Raw genomic sequence first — 21075 nt, forward strand, 5'->3', positions numbered from 1 at the left:
AAGGGCGGGGCGCAGAGGTGGCGGGCGGGCCGCCAGCTAGTGGCGGCGGTGGGCGGTGCCGGGTGGCGCCGCGCGCTCCGGTCTGGGCCAGCCGCGGGATGGCGGGACCCAAAGGCAGCCGGTGGCTCCCCGCACCCCGCAGGGGGATGGATCCAACCGGGGTCCGGCTGGCGCCGTGGCCCCCTGTGGTCTCGACCCCTTCTCTCCCATGCTCCCTTCTCTCTGTAAAACCGCCCCTCGCGTGCTAGTGTCTGTGAGGAGAAGGCCGAGGCTACGCTAGAGGCTGCCGCGGGACAGGCTGCGCTGGGCCCCGAGGTGAGCAGCACCTCGGAGGGCAGCCCTGGGCTGGCCCACAGCACCTTGGAGTGGGGCAGGGGCTTGCTGGCTCCATGCAGCTCTGCGGCTTCCTGTGGTTTGGACCAGGGCTGCACTGGAGGAGGCAGGGGACATCATCAGCTGGGGCGTGAATTGAAGTGTCAGGATCCTCCTGCAGAGGCGACTCTCTGGAGTGATAGGCGGTAAGCCTTCTTGCTCAAGCCTTGTCCTCCACCCCTTCCACCTATTCAGATACTCTCTGACTTAATAAGCTTCAGTCTCACATATCTTTTTGCTTTGTACACAACTACAAGAAAGGATCAAGTAATCATCTCTTGGTGACTTTCTCTTCACTGAAATACTGCCAGTCTCCATCTATAACCTCTGTGGTATTTTCACATCTACAAAGTTTGAACACTGACTAGATAGAAACCTTTGGTAATGGCTTTGCCAGCAGCCAGTTAGATTATTTCCCTGTTTTATTTTGCTACGCAAGGATTAAGCAAAGATGCTTACTGCACTGAACCTTGCAAGCAATTGCCTAACTTCCCTCCTGTAAGTAAAAATAAAAGGGAAGGGGAAAATAAACTGTGACATCATAGTGCCTTTCCCCCCTGTGGTGGTGCAATTCTTACCCCCCCCCCCCCGGCCCCTCTTTGTTGGGCTGCTTGGTGCTAGGTGCGATTCCACCCATCCCCCGAGCTATACACCAATCTGTGGAGATAAGGACTGACAATGTTAACGAGCCTGGCTCCTGCCCCTCCCGATTGCTCGGAAATGGTTAAAATGGCCCATCAACTCCTAAGGGCCTGGCACACCTGTGCCTGGGATGTGGTCAAATGGGAACAATAACAGAGTCGCACATTAATCAAATTCTTTTGTGACTGCTGGAAGGCACCAGAAGGCATTTGACAAAAGTCAATTATCTTGGACCCTATAAATGGCGACCACCAGGGAGACCCTTTGAGCTCTCCTGGATCGCAGCGGCCTGTGACCAGCATCTCCCCTGAGCTGGGACGCCTCTCAGGTACCAAACCCTTAAGGTGTCGTCTGCTCCAGACGGAAGGCCAGGGCGAAGTCCCCTGCTCGAGTCTCAATTGAGGAATGCCAAGGCATTGTGAGTATTTACTCTAAACTCGAGAGGGAAATTTTCTTTGAGCTAGCTTCTCTTTACTCTGTGTGTGTGTGTGTGTGTGTGTGTGTGTATGTCCGTTCTGTGTTCATTCTACTGAATCTAAACACCTTTGTTTCTGTATGTTTGTCCATTTTGTTATGTGCATGCATGTGTATATACATATATAGGTACCGTTAAGTAAGTTAGTGTGAATCTTGTCATTTTAGAATCTGAATAAGTTGCTTTTCTTTCTTTTAGTATTTCTGAATTATTTTATAATAATAAATTGCTGTTAGTTATTAATAAACCTAGATTTCTTACTAAATATTACCGTGTCAATACTTTCATCCGCGACACCCCCCCTTCTCAATAATAGTTCGTTGGAAGCTGAACCGCGCAGCTGTATTTCTAATACCCCTGGGGTGAAACTGATCCAGATTTTGTTCTAAAACTGGGTCTTTAAAGACACATGCTTAAATACATAGTGTCCTGGTTTAAGGCCAGAGGGCAACTGAGTACCACTCCTTCCCACTCAGGGATGGAAAGGAGAAAATAAAAGGCTCAGGAGTCAAGATAAGGGCAGGGAGGGATAACTCACCAATCACAGTCATGGGCAAAAGACAGACTTGATTAGGGAACAAAAAAGAACATAAATTTTGTTTGAACACTGTCACCACCAACACTGATTTACCAATCAGAGTAGGACAGTGAGAAATACAACCGCATCTTAAAAACACCTTCCCACCACCCCTCCCTTCTTCTGAAGCTTAACTTCACATCTGATTCCTCTACCTCCTCACCCCAGCAGCACAGGGGGCAGGGGATGAGTGTTGTGGTCAGTTCATCACCCATTGTTTCTGACCCTCCTTCCTCCTCAGGGGAAGAACTCCTCACACTCCATCATGGGATCCCTGTCACTGGAGACAGTCCTCCATGAACTCCTCCAATGTGCATCTTTCCCACACGGCTGCAGTTCTTCATAAACTGCTCCCAGCAACAGACTGCTCCAGCACAGGCTTCCCCCAGAGTCATGGCTTTCTTCTGGTGCAGTCACCTGCTCTGGTGTGGGGTCCTCCACAGGCTGCAAGTGGGCATCTGCTCCACTGTGAACCTCCATGGGCTGCTGGGGAACAGCCTGCTGTCTCACCACAGACTGCAGGGGGATCTGCTCTGGTGCATCACCCCACTCTCCAACAGACCGTGGTGTTTCCTCCTCCTCTCAGGTTTCCCTTCTTAAATATGTTGTCACAAAGATGCAGCTACCATCCCTAATTGGCTCAGCCGTGGTCAGAGGTGGGTCTGACTTGAAGCCAGGGAGCTTTGAGGAGCTTGTCACAGGAGACTGTACGCCCTCCCCTGCTACCAAAATCCTGCCACACACTTAGCTAAAATTTATTACCCTCTCTGGGAATGCCTAGATGGCTTCTGTACAAAGCCCATGCTCTGGCCTCCCTCTGGCCCCAATGATCAATAAAGCTACAGGTCATCTGGTCTTGTATTGCAGAGAAGATACTCATCCTGACAAGCCAGACTAGGTTCTCATTGTGCACCCAGATACACCTGGAATTTGCGTTTCTTGCAAATTCTCAGCTAGAACAAACAACAGAAAAACAAAGAACAAGGGTTTTGAAGGAATTTTAGCTACAGCCTCTTTAAGCTCTGCAAGCCCTTAAGAGTCAATGGTTTTGCAAATTCACGAAAGTGTTCTAAGGACTAAATTAGTAGATTTAGTACAGAACACAGAGAATACATCTGGTCAAGCAGCAGTGTAAGAAAAGGAATCTGGAGTGTAATTCAGAGTCATTATGATACTCTATGTTGCTTACAGTACACAAACTCCTTTAGTTCATGTTGACATTTGCAATACTAGTTTTAGCCTGAGTGAAATCTCATCTTCCTATGTTGTCTTGCAGTACAAATGAGGCTATAGAATCATGTGAGTCAGTATATCAGAACTTTCCCCCAACAAACTTCCCCCTTTTGCTGTCAACTGAGTTGTCAGTCAGTCTATGAGATGGACTTCCAAGGCTGATGGTCGGGAGGAGGGTCGATGGGCAGCAGTGGTATATGACTTTAGGAGATAACAGATGCTTGGGGGTGATCCTAGAGTGTTCTAGATGAGTAACTATTTAAAATAAAACATGCTTTACAGATTAGCCATTTTCCCCAGCAAATCAGGTATTTTAGCATTTAATGAACTGCAATATGTAATAACATTTATCGCACTGACAGAATTAATGCGGTGCAAAATTGTCTTCTAAATTTCTAGATACCAAAAGGCAGATCCTGAAAACTTCTCCTAAATATAGGATCCGAACTCCTCACCAAATATTTGAAAATAAACCTAGATCTTCCTAAAACTGCATAATTTTAAAAGTTCTGCATTTTCCATGCAACAGGCAATGTCATTAAAGTTTTTCCAAGACTGACTACTGTATTCCAAGACTGACTGACTAGTATTTCACAATTTTTTGCAGCGCTCTTAAAGTCATCCAGGATTTTACATGCAGAACAAGGATACTCCTTAGATATTCTCTTTAGAGAAAGACTTTTTATCCTTGCTTTTGTATATTCCGGGCTTGTACATTGGAAACTGCTATGGTGATTTGAGCATTAATGAAGCTATTAAATCACAAGGGCTGAAAGCTGAGCAATTGAAACTCAGTGTGTTTATTTCTTTGTTTTTGTGCACATGGATTTAATTCCAAAGCCTAATGAGACAAACATTTTTTAATTAAATATTCAGTTTCTTTTCCCTTATTAAAGATTGGAGCCATTCTGAAAATCGTTTTGGCTGGAAATCCATGACCACATTCTGGATAAAATATAAAGTACTTAATCTGGGGGAAGGAGGAAAGATAAAAACAGTTCTGACTGTAGTAGTAGCATAACTTTTGCACTGAAAAAAATAATTAAAACTGGAATATTTTTATATTAAAAGACAAAAAAGAAATATCTATTGCCATACAACTTGTCCATTTTTGCCATCCAAACCCAAAAGCTTGGTCATTTTTTAACATCTCTTAAAAGGCTATTCAGCTAACTTAAAAGAAACTATAGTGAAATTTACTTAAAACTAAATAAAAGGTCTTAAGTACACCATTTAATAAAATCCTGCCTTTATTTTTTATATAGCAAGCTAAAAAAATTTAGTGAGTGCAAAAAGTATCCCTTGGTTTACTTTTTGGGACAAATTCACTTTCTCCCTAATTAAGCTGATTTCAGTAGGAATTACAGCTACTTAAGCAAGGCTGAATTTATGTCCAGATGGAGATAGTAAACACAGGAAAGAATGTGAAAAAGCTGGTGGTTTTAGAGCTTTGTGTGTTTTGCAGATGTTCAGTTAGTACCAACTCTGATTCAGACCATCCTGAAGCAACAAATAGAACCAACCAACATGAAAAGATGCACTCTGTCCTACTCTGTAAGATTTAAAAGTTACTGGGAAAGGGAAGTGAAGTTTTGGGTCAGCCTTGGACAAATGATGCATTTAATGTGCGCATGTAAAGGAGAAGGCAACAGAAAGTACTTGCTAACATTGCTCTAGAGCTGTTAAGTGAACCTAAGTAAGTTTATCAAAATCAATATGTAAATCTATTAAATAAGCAAGAGAAGCCATGAAGACATGTTCATGACCAGCCCAGATTGCTCACAGAGATGGTGCAGTCTCCATCCTTCAAGGTTCTCAAGCCCAAACTGGATGAAGACCTAGGTGACCTGGTCTGATCTCAGAGATAACCCTGATTTGAGCAAGAGGTTGGACTAGAGACCTCCTGAGGCCCTTTCCAGCTTGAATTATTCTGTGTTCCTATGATCCTTGTTTAACCTTATTGTTTCTGGTTTTAATGCATAGCATATGTTGAGGTCAAAATGTATGGGAATTAATAATGGTTTAGAACAGAACGGAGTAGGATAGGATAGAATAAAATATTTCTGTTGGAAGGGACCTACAATGACCATCTCATCCAACTGCCTGACCAATTCAGGGCTGACCAAAAGTTAAAGCATGTTAAGGGCATTGTCCAAATGCCCCTTAAACACTGACAGGCTTGGGGCATTGACCACCTCTCTAGGAAGCCTGATCCAGTGTTTGACTGCCCTCTTGGTAAAGAAATGCTTCCTAATGTCAAGTCCGAACCTTCTCTAGCACAGCTTTGAACCATTCCCAGGTGTCCTGTTACTATATCCCAGGGAGAAGAGATCAGCACCTCCCTCTCCACTTCCCCTCCTTCAGGAACTGTAGAGACCAGTGATGTCACCCCTCAGCCTCCTTTTCTCCAGACTAGACAAACCCAGAGTCCTTAGCCACTCCTCACAGGACATGCCTTCCAGTCTTTCCACCAGCTTTGTTGGCCTCCCCTGGAAGCATTCAACTACCTGAACGTCCTTCTTAAATTGTGGGGCCCAGAACTGCACACAGTTTGAGTCAATGTTCACTTGTTCGTATCTAATATTCAACCTAGAAAAGGCAGGAATTTCCAAGCTTTTACTTCTTTTTTTCCATTTTATTTCAAATACAATATCATTTCAGTCTTTTGAATTCTTTTGGTTTCTTTTTCTCCTTTGCAGACCTCAGTAGCTTGTAATTCTACATTTACTGTGCAAGTACTATTTAAGAACTACTATAGACTCTTAGTTAAGATTCACAAATGGTTCAAAATATTTCCAAGAATAGTCCTTTAAAATAAGTTATGGAGACTTTAGATACAATGTTTTAAGTCTAAATATAATCTCAGTGCTCACCCAAGAGGAATAAAAAATTTATCAAGAATAGGAAGACAAATAAGACAGGAGGTCCAAATGGACTTGTACTCAGATTTTAAGAGATTTACAAGAGTTTTAGTATTTATATTAGTATACAAGAAATAATTTTATGAAAGGAGCAGTTATTCCTATTCAAAAGATGTATTAAAACAGGGCATTTAGTGAGATGTGAACACAGACCAAATAGGCTTTGTTGGAAGCAAAGATAATTGCAATTACATTAGGAGAATTCTTGGTCTGGTACAAAATGTGCATCACCCAATTACCTTGTTATTCCCTGTTGGTGACTTCTGTCCCTTTTACTGAACAGAACAGAGATATGTAAGTGCGGTGCATCAGCAAATGGGTTTGATGGTATTTCCATTATACTTGGACATCAGGTTATATAGATCAAGAATGTTACACAAAAAGTGTATTTCTCACCAAACACGTTGGATAAAAGATGTATCCAGGCAAAAATAGCCTAATATACCTCCCTTTTAAGCTAATCCTGAGATACCCATGTAAAATATGCTAATTTCCTTTCCTGTACTTCTCATTTTTCACTTGATTAAAACCAAATAATTTCTCACTAGAACCTGTCAACCACATAATCCTGTTGAGATCAGAACAATTATCACCAAATTAGGCTCTTTTTGAAAGAGCTTGCACCACTAGACATTGTAATTTCCACATAAAAGTTTGTCTTTTCCAGCAGCTTTATGACAGAAAAATATACATTCATGGCAGTATAGCTTGAAAGACAAAAAAAGATTTCTAGTCATGTTCAGTGTTATTTCAGACAGTTGATTCTTCCTTTAGTAGCAGATCACATGATAATTTATAATTCTTAGAAGTCTGGACTAGAAGTCTATTTCTGCATACTACATTCATACATTATGTCACGTGGTGACACACTGTTTTCCATCCATTTGATGTCTTTTTTTCTTTTTTTAGCAAGTACATGTTAGAACTCTTTTTGTATCAGTGCAAAGACTTTAAGCTTCTTGTAAGGTCTTTCCAACTCTAGCTTCTACCTCTTTTATGTATGGATGTTCTCTGTATTTAGTGCATCCTCCTCCTCAAAGAATGACATTTGATGCCACTCACACACACTCAGATCTTTCTAAGATTTTTCTACAGTGTGAATGGCAAATAGAACTTGTCTCCAAAGTACAGATGATTTGCAGGGCTGTCATATTGTATCATAGTTCAGCTTGTTCATTGAAGGAAGAAAGAGGGATCAGAGACAGAACTGCACATCCTTTGAAGACTGAGCCAAACCTCCAGCTAGCTACTATGCAGGGAACTTCAGAGATGGAATACTGAGTCTTTGCTATTAATGGAACTGTATTTGATTAGACCACAGGACTGTTACATTTAGAAATGAATAGTTAGAAAGCTGATGGAGATAATACAGCATGTGGTCTAGAGTATGCTGGGTTTTATTGATTTATTTATAGATATTTGATTTTTTTATTCAGCATCTGTTTTCTACAATAATACACTCTGGACTGCTTTGCTGTCATACTGGTTTTTATATTTCAGAGCAGAAGATGGTTGTTTTTAAGGGCTAAGTGAGGCAGACAAGAAATTAGTATTTGAAAATACTCAATAAAACTTGTCCTCTCCACAAAACCAAGCAAAATGAAAATGCTTGTTTAAAAAGAAAAATAAAAGAACATAAACAATGACTAGAAAATACCCTTCTTTTCTTCCACCAGTTCTTCCAGAACTTTTTGGAAAAGCTTTTGCAATTTTTTCTTTAACAAATCACTCTTGTGGGTCTATCAACAATATAATTGCTATAAACTGATAAAGAAAAAATACAGGAAAAATAAAGGAATAATATGCTTCCATCTGTGTTAGCTGACAGGAAACTGTTAAATCCCTACATTGTGCCACTTGAATAGTCTATTGCATTGAAATGGCTATTAAAAGTCTTTGATACATCTCTTCTGCCATCTTCCTTTGAACTCTGCTGGTTTTTGTTATTAATCAGTGTATGATAATTATTTCTTTTGTATGCATACCTCCCTAAGCTTGTTTATATGGCTTCCTACAAAATTGGATCAAAGCACATGTGCTTCTCTTAACAAATATTACTTGCTAATATATTTATATAGAAAACTCAAATTTATGTGTCTATTACAATAAAGAAACAAAACAGATAAAACAAAATTAAAAATAATTTTAGAGTTTTTACAAACATTTTTGTGTTTTGGTCTGTTTGGTAATGATGCTTAATATTTGAAGGAAATGTTAAATGTTTACTTAAACTGCATTTCAGGGTGGTAGTATTTTGGGAGTTACAGTCATACTCAGCCACTGATTTTCTGTGAACTTTTTCTCTGACCTCTGTCACATCTGTTTGGAATAGGATGTGCAGTTCAAAAAGTTTAATGTGAGAGAGAGTCCAACTGCATAAAGAAATTGGACTAAAACCAGGTTCAAATCAGCTCAGTACAGTCTATGTTCTTACCTTCTTATTGCCAGAGTAGTAATAGGAAACAGAAAAGCAGCCACAGTGGTTCTGTATTTAATGTTACCGTTCTGGAACATGAGGAAGCACTGCAGAATGTGTGACTATGGTTTACCTTTTTGAGGAGTGATTTCAGTACAAAATGATAAACACTCATTTTTTATATGTCCTCTGCTGCCAAGAGAAAATTTTGCTTATTTGTATATTAATGGCTGTCCTGGTTTAACCAGGCTAGGGTTAAGTTTCCCCAGCAGTGGGGGGGAGCTCTAGCCGGGTTATTCAGATGCCATGCGGACGTCACATCCTGGCAGGTCACATTTTCCTGGCGCGGAGCGCGGTGCACTCGTGGGTTTGTACATCGTGCTTCAAACTGCTGTATTTGGTAGCTATTTTGCTCTGTTCATTGCTATCACTATTACTGTTATTGTTATTGTTGGTTGTGTTGCTATTGCACTGTTGTATTAAACCTTTCCTTATTTCAGTCTTGGGGCTTTGTATTTCACTCCCTTGTGGGGGAGGGGCAGCGGCCGCGTGGTCTCAGACCCCGGCAGGGGATAAACCATCACAATGGCTTATTTGTAAATTGTTTTCCACTAAGCCTACTGAGTCAACTACTCGCTGTACTTCACATATACTCTTAAAAGAAAACCAATGGAGAGAAGTTGCCAGCTAACTTGTTTTTATTTAGGAGCACGTAAAAAAAAAGTTATGCCAAGCTTTGGTTGACTGGAATGATACACATACATAAATTTTAACAGTTTTTTTTTAAATGATAAACAAGTGTACATTCAGTTGTGTGCAACACCAACACTGTCAATAACACAATTACACTACGAAAAATGAAATGTTTTAAGTATAGAGCTGTGAAACCCTTCATATTTTTGGTATCTAACGAGTATTTAACCTGTATTTTTAGAATTAGTCTGCTGAAGCCATTTCACCTGTGGTAAACACTGAAAACAGACCTTGTGTCAAAGTGAATGTAATTATAGTTGCACTGGCTCTGGAGAGCCCTACTCAAAAATACTACTGGGAAGCTATGTCTTCTGCAACTTAAATGTGAAAGGTATTAACTAACTTGTACTTTATGAAGTCCGTTATTAACAACCAGCCCACTGAACTTGCAAAAGTGGACAATATTTTCATACATTTGGGATAATTGTAATAATTCAATAATTTTTCATGCCACAGATAAAAATCACAAGAACTTCTGAGACAGGATGATTACATAACCCAACAACTCAAAGTTCCACTGACTTACTAATGCTTCTCACAGCTCTTATAAAATCTTTAATTATTTTATTTTTATGAGAGCTGTTGTTAACCACCTAGATTGGAAGGAGAGAGGTATGAAAATTCCCAGGCCATGATGAATCCTGAGTATTTTGCAAGAGTAAGCACTGAGTTCTGGTAGACCATAGCCTCTTTCTACTGTGGAGGGATGGTAATAAAGCATAGATGGATTATTTACAATTTTTAGGAGAAACTTACTAGCAGACCAGCTGTAACCATTTCTATTTTTACAAAATCTGCTTTTTAGTATCACTGTCACCTTTTTGTAGAAACATACGGCAAAGCAAATAAAACTGTCTTTTTAGTAAACAAAAGAAGGTTTTGATAAAAACATATAAAAGACAGTTTTATCCACTGAATGATATACAGGTACCCATATACAAGCATGTATACTAAACAACAAAAGAGAAAGTGTATTTGAATGTTACAGGTCTGATGTAAACACAGAGTAAAAATAAGGAGAGTCAAAAGTGACAATACATTAACTCATTCCACCATGCCTAAATATTGCAGCATATATGATATAAAATAATTCAAATGCAGAAAACATCTGCTTATCTTCAAAACCAGGCAAAAGAGATCTCTTTGGAAATGTAGCTAAATTTAAAAAATGCTTGTAGCCAAGTTGTGTGTTACATTTCAGCCCACAAAAGAGATTCACAGGGAGATTATAAACTCCTGAAAATAGAAGTTTATAATGACAACATACAACGCCTACAGTGAAATCAAGAGCCACTGTAACACATACCACTGCATTGGTATTTTCTTTTTGTACAAGTTTACAGTAGATATTTGAAGACACTGAAAAGGGTCATGTGCAGCTTTTCCATTAAAGGTGTGCAGTTCAGTATTTCCTGAAATGTTTTAGAAAATGAGGAAAGACATTTGACCTAAGTATGTAGCGTGCACACTTCTTAAGTGCACTATGAACTGCAAACCTCAATGGCTTTTGAAAGCTCAGTAATTTAGTTGAATGCACACTAAAGAATTGTTTTAAGTTGCTTCCAGTTTTGTCTGATCAACTTCATTTCTTCTCAGAAAGAGTTTCACCACTAAGTTCTATATCCAGCGAGGCCTCTTCAAGAGATAGCTTAACATTAGATACAGAAACAGAAGATCCAGGGGTAGCTGTAAAGAAACAAAAAGTATTAGATTTTACACTTAGGAATATCCATGCTAAAAAGCATCAAAAGCAAGAAAAATGAAAGTTACCTAGCAGAGAAAAAAAGCACTACACTGAATCTAATGAAACCAGAAATGCAATGGGATGATGTTCTAGAGGCCCTCTAAAGAGCAGAGCCATCCAAAAGCAGACTGTAGCTGGCTGACAGTTCAGACTGAATATACTAATGACTGAATGCATCATCAAATATTGGCAGCTTTAGTCAGAACCTGGTCACAGAGCTCTATGTTCAGAAAACATCTTAGAAATTCTGCTATTTACATAAATAAATTTCTTTTGCTTATCTTACTTGGAGGTAGCTGGAAATACTGTCATACTTAGAACAAAACAAGACCCCATGAATTTTCAGGCCATAGTAATTCTTTCACACACCTCAGAGGATAAGAGAAAGTAAATACTAATGCAGTTTTACTGCTAAAACTATTTATGCAATGCTATTGAGTTCTCACTGACCCGTAAAATGATCCCACTTACATAGACAGGGAATGTTAAGAAATAACTACCCTAAGAAATTATGTAATATATAAGAAAGAATCCTACTGCTGGAAATAATGTAATCAAGTTAGCCATTCTGCCTGTGACAGAACTTACATAAGGTTGGTTTCTCTATTGCTAGCCTTTCAGGCAAAGTTTCAAGTGATGTTGGTTGAATTTTTGCAGGGGTATATGTATTTAAAGAAATTTTTCTTCCTGACAGTGGAATCATGTAAGTTGGAGAAGCTGAAAGGGGGGGGAGAAAAGATACACATCATTAATAATAAAATACTCTCATCTGAACAAAATGTCAAAAATTGTAGCCATGGAACTGTGTATCTATCCAGCAATATAGATGCCACAGTTACACAACATGCAGCTCAGCTACTGATTTTTGACTCTAGTGTCAAAACTTCAAAGCATGAAAGACCAATCTAAAGATCTCTTTTTTACCTCGGAAAGCACATGATAACTTCATGCTGCTAAGGCAGCCAAGCCAAATTTCAGTAACAGCTGCCTTGCCAGAAGACTGCCAAAAGCATTAGTGCTACTTCTCATAGGTTATAAAGATTGCACTGGTATAGGCATTTAGTCCAAAACGCCTATGAAAAGTACATACAATACGTGATTCTCTAGACAACTTCCAAATGTTAAAGGAAAGCAGAATGAAAGCAAAGCACCTATGGCCTCAATTCTATCAGGTCTAATTTCCAATCACTCCTTTGTAGAAAGGTGACAACCAGACTACCACAGGAGTATGACAGTTTTAAAATATTTTTTCATCTTGTGTACTCTAAATTCTGAACTAATTTTCAAGAGACACAAACTTCCTAATCAGTGTAACAAAGCATTTCAAATAGCTGAGAACTTTAAAACACTTGTAAGCCTCTCTGAGTTCTTTTTCAGTCACGTTTTCTTAAATTGCTTATTTTCCTTCTCAGATGTAGAAGGCCTACCCTATCAAATTAGCTGCTGATCTAAATCTAAACGGTATAAAACTAAAATAACAGGAAAAAAGAAGGGAAAATCCTGTAACAGAAAAAAATGAAAAAAATCCTGTAACAGCAAAAAGGAAAAAAATCCTAACAGCTAGGTACCCTTTGTATCAGTAGTAGCAAGTACAAATTTTCTGATCAAAGCATGAGTCTTTAGACATTTCCTCAGGAAGAATGATTTTCAATCACCTGACATGACACATGAATTATAAGCATCCTAATATGTGGTAAATCTGACCTAACTGAAACCGTTTCCAAACACACAGCAGTAGAATCACAATGGGAAGTCATCTTCCCAGAGACATGCACGTGGATAGAACTCAGTTTGCATTTCATTTCAAGATCACTTAAACATTAAACATGCAGCACAAACTACTAAAAAACTAAGTAACTGCAAGGCACTCCACAGGTGAAACCCCAAGTAATATCGAAAGAAACAGGAAATAACACAGGTTTAAGATGTAAAAGGCTTGTAAAAGACAACACTACTCTGCTGAGGTTACTGCTGCTACAACAGTACAGTATAAAGCTGAAAATACTGCATGCTCACTAAAAAGCTTTCCTTGTAATTCAGCTGTCAGTGAGGACAGTACAGGTAAGATCTTAATGTGAGGAAATAAACAATCACGATTTCATTAAACCCTTAGTTTACTACCCCAGTCAACACAGACATTATTTCAAAGAATTATGAGTGTCCATACTGCAAAACTTAAAATTATGCCCTATGTACACATTTCATTTTTCAAAATGCAGTATTGTTAGTTTACTTGTTAGCTGTAAAATACTGGAAAGATTGACTAGACAATATTTAACAATTTCAAATTAACATAATTACAAACTAAAATTAGTACATGTCTCCTGTAGATTTTCCCTTGATGGAGCAGCAACAGAGGCAAGAAATTCATCCACCTGCTTCAGAGACAAGGAGTTGTGCAGAGTTTCCAAAGGGCAAATAGAAGGAACCATGGAATATAGTTCAAAACCTGGAAGAAAAATAATAATAAAAAAAAAAAAGATATTTTCAAACATAAGACAGGATTTAAGCTACTGCATGGGCAAGTATTAATGCATGATAAAAAGTATTACTTTAAATCAGCACATGCAGACGTAGTCTTGAAATCATGGACACTAAATATTATAGGAGTTGGAACAAGATGTGCCAACTTCCAGGGTGTACTAAACTAAAGATAGCATGTAACATACCATGGGATACAAATCCCATGTAAACAAAAAGTGGTCTTCAAATATTACAACTGTGCTCTACTCCCAAATCAGTTCATGAAAGATAACTTTCTTCTAAGACAAACTTAGTAAATCACTAAAAAAAAAAGTCAGGAAATGGTAGTATTTCTCCTACTCATTCTCATACCTGGCATAACACTAAATAGGTAACTCATTCATGCAAGTAAACTAGGATAGCTATATCGTTAACTGTTAGCAGATGAGCTAAAATGCTACAACTTCCAAGAAATAAATTTGCAGAATTCACGTTCTAACATCTTCAGTATTCTGTGAAAACAAACTGTTGCCTTCAATATCAAAAGAAAACCACTGTTAGCACTTTTGTACCTTGAGGTTACATGTTTTAACTTTGTAAGACAGGTTTACACCTACCTTTATGCATTTAAACACAGTACTTACAAGAATAGAAGTTTCATGTATTAGAACAGGTAAGTACAGAAATCCGAAATCTAAAAATTTATTGGACTTTGGTTTTCTACATTAGTATTGATTATACACCAACCATGCATATCCATATTACTAACATACTAAAAAGCATTTAAACATTTCAGCAAAAAAAAAACCAACCACCAGTTCTCTAAAGTGATGCAGGTTTGATAACTCAATAAACAGCTCTTCACCCAACTGCATTTCAGAAGACGAAAATATGTCCATTAATGTTTCCAACATACAGCTGTAACATTACAACTCTGCAATTCAATATTGTAAATTTACAGTTGCTACATTTCTTTTAAGCTATTTAAATGAAGAAACAATAGTGAACGAAATAATGTTTAGAATTTCAGTTCAAGGTACATTTATAAGAGATAGCATTATGACTGTAAACTGTTCCCTCCCCTAAAATAATAAACATCAATATTCCTGTGATATCCAGTGTTCCCCAGTCACTCCCCATAGAGAAGTAACTCAACAAAATTTCAACCTCCAAATGTCAGTATTCATATTTGGATCCACCTTGGCCATACTCAAATTTGAAGGACAGTCGCTTCAAATATACAATCAACTGAAGTGTACTTATGTCAGCTTCACTTATATTACAAATAAAATGTTGCATTTCATGGAAACGTGGTTTTCATGTACAAAAGAAATGCTACCACATACTTAATTTCTATTTTCCTATAAAGGCAGTAGCTAAGCTTCACTGTAAGCACTAAGATGTTCGGCATACATATTAATATCCTAAATAAATGTGCATGCATGCAAAGCGCAAACCCTTTCTTTGCATTACAGTAAAATATGAGATTTATCTCTTTACCCTGACAAAAAAGTCACTATCACTTGAACGAGAATTTATTTTTTTAATTTTGCAAAGAATGTAGTGGGACAATGTCAGGTTAACTTTATAGTAACTATTACTGTTATAGTTCAGAGGAATTTCAAAATACACCAATGCCCTTTAAAAAAAGAAAAGAAGTTTTCTTCTTTCAGGAATTCTCCCTCCATAGGTTTTTGTTCAGTTTTAACAACTCTGCTATCAGACAGCCATATCCCAGCATGTTGTTGTAGTATCTCTGCATCTAAGGGATATGACTTAAAAGATTCCCTGGAAATCTATCTGCAGTGTTATATTTTAATATTTTATGACAAATATTTTATGATAGTTTTTTATAATAAATATTTTATGATGTTATGAGAAATAAATTTGAATTTTAATGATGAAGCAGCCTGACAGTATCCCGTTAAAAAAGCAATTTTCTGTAAACTAACAGCTTTTGAGTTTTGGCTATATTTATTCTTAAAGCACTGTCCCCATCAAAAGGCAAGACAATGAAAGGGTAAACGCAGCATCTCAAAAAGCCACCCTGCTGTCTTACATTTAAAAGCTATAGAGACATACCACTGGAGCCTAGAAATTCCACAGAGGAAATGGACCAGCACCTAAAGAGGTGTGAGTGTTCTGCACAGGGACCCAGAAAATAAGGTAAAGCACTGTCAGAAGATACTTGTTTCACCATGTTCCTTGAACTAAAGATGGGGGGGTAGTCTGAAATGAGTTAAGAGGGTGTGATAACAACATAAAAATAAGAAAAAACAGAGTGAAAGGGACAAGGAGAATCAAAATGATAGTCCAAAGGACAAACAAAACAACATCAATATGTTTTTATGTTAGTAGAGAACCCTTGGAAACCTGCAATACACTTAAGTTTCATAGGAGCTCAAAGAGCATGCATTAATCTTGTAAGAGATGGGTGGTAAAACTGCTGTATTAAATGAATCAGAACAATCCATGCATTCATTAAAAGCGATTTAGCTCATTTTTTGAAGAATGAGTCACAGAAAGTGCTAGATGGAACAGAAACTAACCAAATTATTAGACACTGAAACTCAAATGCAGTTCTTCCTGACCTTGTATTTTTTTGAAACACTATTTGGTTTGAGTCTAAAGATAACAAATGGACTCCTAACCTTCCTATTTGAAATAGGACACTAGAATTGGCCTTTTAGATCAAACACTGTCTTAATGGTATTAATTCAGCCTTACTATAGCAGTTTCCCTTCAAGAAGCACTGCAGTGCAAAAAGTCACTATGGATTCCAATTGAGTATAATAAAGGACACTCTGCTTCTCAGCAAAGCCAAACAAAAAGTCTTTTTTTTAACCTTGTTTCTAAAGCAAATATATTTCAGATCTAACATAAAAATGCCAATGATTTCCACTGTAGTTTCAGTACTATCACCATCAATGTACTCAGCCAACAGTCATCCACATTTTAAAAGTGCAGTTAAGAAATCTGGAAAAGCTACATTAAGATCTGGTCGATGCTGAAGACCGAGCCTAGTTTCCATGAACAGGATACATTTTGGGCCTATATAATCACACAGAAAGGTAGGCATGAAATATTTTGCTGAGGAAGAGAAAGACATACCTCTGTCCTGTGTGTTAAACCAGACTTTTTTTGTAACTATAGTAGACTGAAGACAAGTTAACTCTCACTCTTGAAGCTCAAGAGGTCAATGTAAGCAACAGGCAGCTCTCTTGCTGTGATTTTTAGTGCAATATTTAAGTAATTTGGACATCTGATGAACAGAGAAGTATGATAAAGTGAAATAAATTTTTGTCCGATGATAAACATAGCAATTTAGCAGGAGTGGAACCAAAATTGTGCTTTAGTTTTTTAATTTAGCATCACTTCAAGAAGATAGTCAAACTCCAGTTGTCAGTTCAGTGATTTCTTTTAGCGTCAGGAGGCTCAGGGAAACAGCTCAGCAGGAGAAAGACAAAGAAGAAACAGCAGCTATCAAGAAGTGTATGCCCAATAAAGATCAGGTTTAATTCTGTTTTTATCTTGTACCATACAGTCTGATCACAAAAGAAATTGGGAAGAATAATTTATTACAGAGATCATGATTAACAGTAGCACTTCAATTTTTTCAAGGATTTTTCTAACAAATGAATTTTGATGTTATATTTATACTAATGAATGGTAAAGAAGGGATTTAGGATATCTGATGATTACAAATATATTTGGAGTTGTGCTTGAAGTTAGAAACAACAGATGGCTGGATGATACTGTACACCCCGTATTTGAAATAAAAATAAAAGGGTTGAAGCAAGGAACCTTTTGTTTTTGTTTTTGTTTTTAAAATAAAAGCAAAACGTACCATTGGTTGGGTGTCGAGCAAATGAGATAGAAAACCTTTTAACAGCAGAACCGCGTGTGGTGTCTGAGAAAGAGAAAAACAGGTACCTGAAATTTGTAACAGCTACCAAAAGAGGGACATTTTAAAAAAGGAAAGGAAGAAGAAAGAAAAAAAAGAAAAGATGAGAAGGTATTAGAACTGAGTGGCATGCAGAAGGGACCAAGGAAAAGGGCTAAAATCTAAATAGAGGTTAAAAAGAAGAAAATTTGGATTGCTGGCAACTACAAGATATGTAATGAAGTGTATGAAAACAAGCAGAATGAGCTGGTGATTCTTGCATACAAGTTTATATCACGTTAGAGTCGAACACAGAGTAGTGAATTGGGGGAAAACTAGCATGAATACTGTTTCACCTCAGTTATAAAGGTGTGCTTTGGCATCTTTACATTCTGAAATCTAGTGAGAGTTTCTTCTCTACCCCAGATTATCCAAAACTGAAAATCTCCTGCTCCTTTGTAATCTAAACCCCACTGAAAAAGGTTCAGGAATCCTAAAATTTTCACCATCAGTATTTAATTTATTAGTTTATAATTTCTTTCATTCCTTGTATATGTTCCAAGTAATTTATTTCATTTCAAGATCCATAAGTAATACTAAAACCTGAAGTTTAAAATGAGAAAAGAATTTCAAACCTAAAATTTTAGTTTACTTAAAAAAGTTTACTTGCTGAAATCTCCTAGCACGCATTACAAGTATATGAACTAGTGTTCAATTCAAGACACAAACAAGAATTAACTATGCTATTAAGTTAAACATAAAGCAAGCTATGGGCAATAAAGAAGCAATAGAAACTCACACAATTAATACTAAGGCAAAGGATTCTAGGATTCCATTAAAATCAGTAACCTAGGATTTAACTTTAGAAGTTTAATGTGGCACATGGTTTGTGCGTGCATGTGCGAGAGTGTGCACATACCATCTATGAAGCCAGAAGAAGTCAGCTTTTTACGATGAGTACGAGCATAATCCTGTAGGTTAGGTGCACTTGAAGAACCCCCGAGCACTGAGGTGCTAAACAGGCCCGCGCAGTGAGACCCTGATGGGAGTTAGAGAAAATACACACAACAACCAGGTGTTCGTCCATTCACATTGGGAATGCATGCAGCATGCAAGCACATGGCTCTTACCACACAAAAGGCAGCTTTTGGCAGTGCCTTGGACAGGTTCACAATATGCTTGTAATGTCAGAGTGGTACTTGTAGGCTGAAACTATCATATTATATTGTGCTTCCACTCATGACACAGCACCCTCTGCTATATGTGCAAAGAGAGGACTGGCTTTAACAAAGTGAATTCTTGTCCTGTTTTCACTTTTGGTAAAGAAAAGTTACCAGTTAGCATCAATGTAAACATAACCAAAACAACAAAACAAAACCAAGATGATGATGATGATGTGAAAGTTGTGTGGTTTAAAACCTGCAGTTCTCAAACAAATATAAACTGGAAAAATACTGCTCATTGTTTTCATCCATATCAACCTTTGAGGCTGCAATGTAGTTGTCATGCATTTCCACAGACTTAGTATGGAAATATTTCTTTTCTTACCTCAACAAATTGTAAATGTGCTATTCATATTTCAGGTACCATCACTGACAATGTTACAAACTGAAAATGCCTAGAAGTTCCATCAAGTTTAGCTTGACTTCCTTTCCTGAGAAGACTTTTGTATATTTCCATGCAAGTGAGAGTACTTTTGTTACAACTCATACATTCCTGCCACTAGGATGGGAGTTTTAACAAATCACTGAAACCCACAGACAGAAAAGAACTTTTATAATCATCAACCATAAATGAAATTTACATACAACAATGAACAAAATGGAAAAAAAGTTGCCATTTTTTTCCTTTAGTTTTTACTGCTAGCTGGAAGGAGAAGTGGTTTTTCATTCAGAACTTATCTTCTACATTCTAGATAAGTAACAGCAGATTTTTTTTTAAAATCAACTATCTATCCAGTGATACTTCCTTTCATTACTTTTAATGACCCACTGAGGGGAAACATTACTAGCACATGTGACCAATCACAACCAAAATAAATTGGTGCCTGGTCTGTGGCAAAAGCCTTTCACAAACGTAATACCTTAATCTATGCACAGAAATACATCAACTTCCACAAACCATATTGTATCTCACATTGGCAAAAGAAAAGTTGATTAATTTTAGCAAGCACACAATAAAAAACATGACTTTGATAAAAAGAGCACCTGATATATGCATTTTACTAAGGGAAAAACATAATAGGGAGAAAAGTATCACAGAGAGATTAGACATATAGATCTTTACAAAGAAACGAAAAATCTACTTCTGCATTTATGCATATGGCTTATGCATTTTCTGCACTTTTTTCCATGAAAAGACACACAGAAAAAAAATGCAATATTGATTTACAGTAGTGCAAGATTTCATATTTTTGCATATGAGTCATATGTATGCCTGTTTCAAAGAAGCAACAGAAAAGCACCACTTGAACTAAAAGAATTTGAGACAGCTCACTGATTACAGTATGATTCATTCTAATGCTGAAAGGAGAAAATTGATTTTAGGGGAGAGAATGTGTGCAAAACCCCTGATATTATCAAGAAACTTGAGGTTTGTTTCCCATCCCCCTCCCCTCAGTAAAACACCTTCCATTCCATCAATTGCTCACAGTAGGAAACGTTAATTTTCAAGAAAAGTGTTTTTATCAGTTTCCAGTGCAGGCCATTTCAATCCAAAAGATTCTTGCAAACCCCAAAAACTCAGTCATGAACTAAATTATATCTTAAAAATCTACTCTATGTTAAAAGTAATCCTGTGTACCTGTTGTGAGCAGTACAGAGTCAGTAGTGTGGATAGTCTCAAATAATTTGCTCTTTTCAGTTATAATTTATTTAAAAACTTCTGCTGCAGAAATATTGTCCAGTTCATAGGCAGACACTCAGCATATATTATTGATAACAAGTACTATTGGATCCTGTTAACATAAAAGCTATTCAAATAATGTATAACTGTACACAAAAACAGGCAGATGAAAAGCTGCTAACATCGAACAAAATTTCAATTGTAGGCACATACCTAGACCACTCTGCTTTTGTTCCAGAATAGTTCTCGGTGTACGTAAGTTACTATTGCTTTCTGATAGAACCTGGATATAAAAAACAGAAAAATAAGGGGAAGTAGAATAGCAGCACGAAACATCCATTTAACTTGATATAGCAGCCTGTTTCAGACAGACAAGTGTTAATAAGCTGTATGATAAGTGTTAGTAAAAATATGTAAAAGAAACATGAAAGATCATGCAACATCCCCTTCTGAAGGGAGTCCATTTCACATATGAGTTCCTTGCAATGAGGTGGTGCAAAGCAAGCATTCAGAATGAGAAAGGACACAAACCAAGACCAATATGAGAACAGACATTTGAGACATTTTATTTCATTTTACCAAATTCACTCTCTTAAACTGCGCCTGTATTGAAAAAAGGAGGGAAGGGAAGGAAAGACAGACAAGCTATTGAGGACACCATACAATCACTGATCCATGCACGGGCTCAGTCAGTGTAATCAATCTTCAGATGCTCACAGCCTTTACTGATACAAACTTTTCCTATGTAAACA

General features: G+C 37.6%; 1 protein-coding gene across 20 annotated transcripts in view; it reads right to left on the reverse strand.

Annotated features, from left to right (window-relative positions):
- Positions 1 to 9316: 9316 nt before the first annotated feature.
- Positions 9317 to 21075, reverse strand: part of PPIP5K2 (diphosphoinositol pentakisphosphate kinase 2) — a 52154-nt gene continuing 40395 nt past the window's right edge. For 6 of the 20 annotated variants that reach the window (XM_074855915.1, XM_074855908.1, XM_074855914.1 and 3 more), the window contains 7 exons: positions 20537 to 20606; positions 18399 to 18518; positions 17444 to 17506; positions 15679 to 15738; positions 13451 to 13582; positions 11722 to 11850; positions 9317 to 11075 (listed from right to left, as the gene is read on the reverse strand). In XM_074855915.1, the coding sequence (XP_074712016.1) occupies positions 10972 to 11075; positions 11722 to 11850; positions 13451 to 13582; positions 15679 to 15738; positions 17444 to 17506; positions 18399 to 18518; positions 20537 to 20606 (678 nt within the window). In that variant the 3' untranslated portion in view covers positions 9317 to 10971. The other 14 variants (XM_074855917.1, XM_074855910.1, XM_074855916.1 and 11 more) reach the window with 6 other exon arrangements.

The sequence above is a fragment of the Strix uralensis genome, chromosome Z (genome assembly GCF_047716275.1).
Source record: "Strix uralensis isolate ZFMK-TIS-50842 chromosome Z, bStrUra1, whole genome shotgun sequence".
Lineage (NCBI taxonomy): Eukaryota > Metazoa > Chordata > Aves > Strigiformes > Strigidae > Strix > Strix uralensis.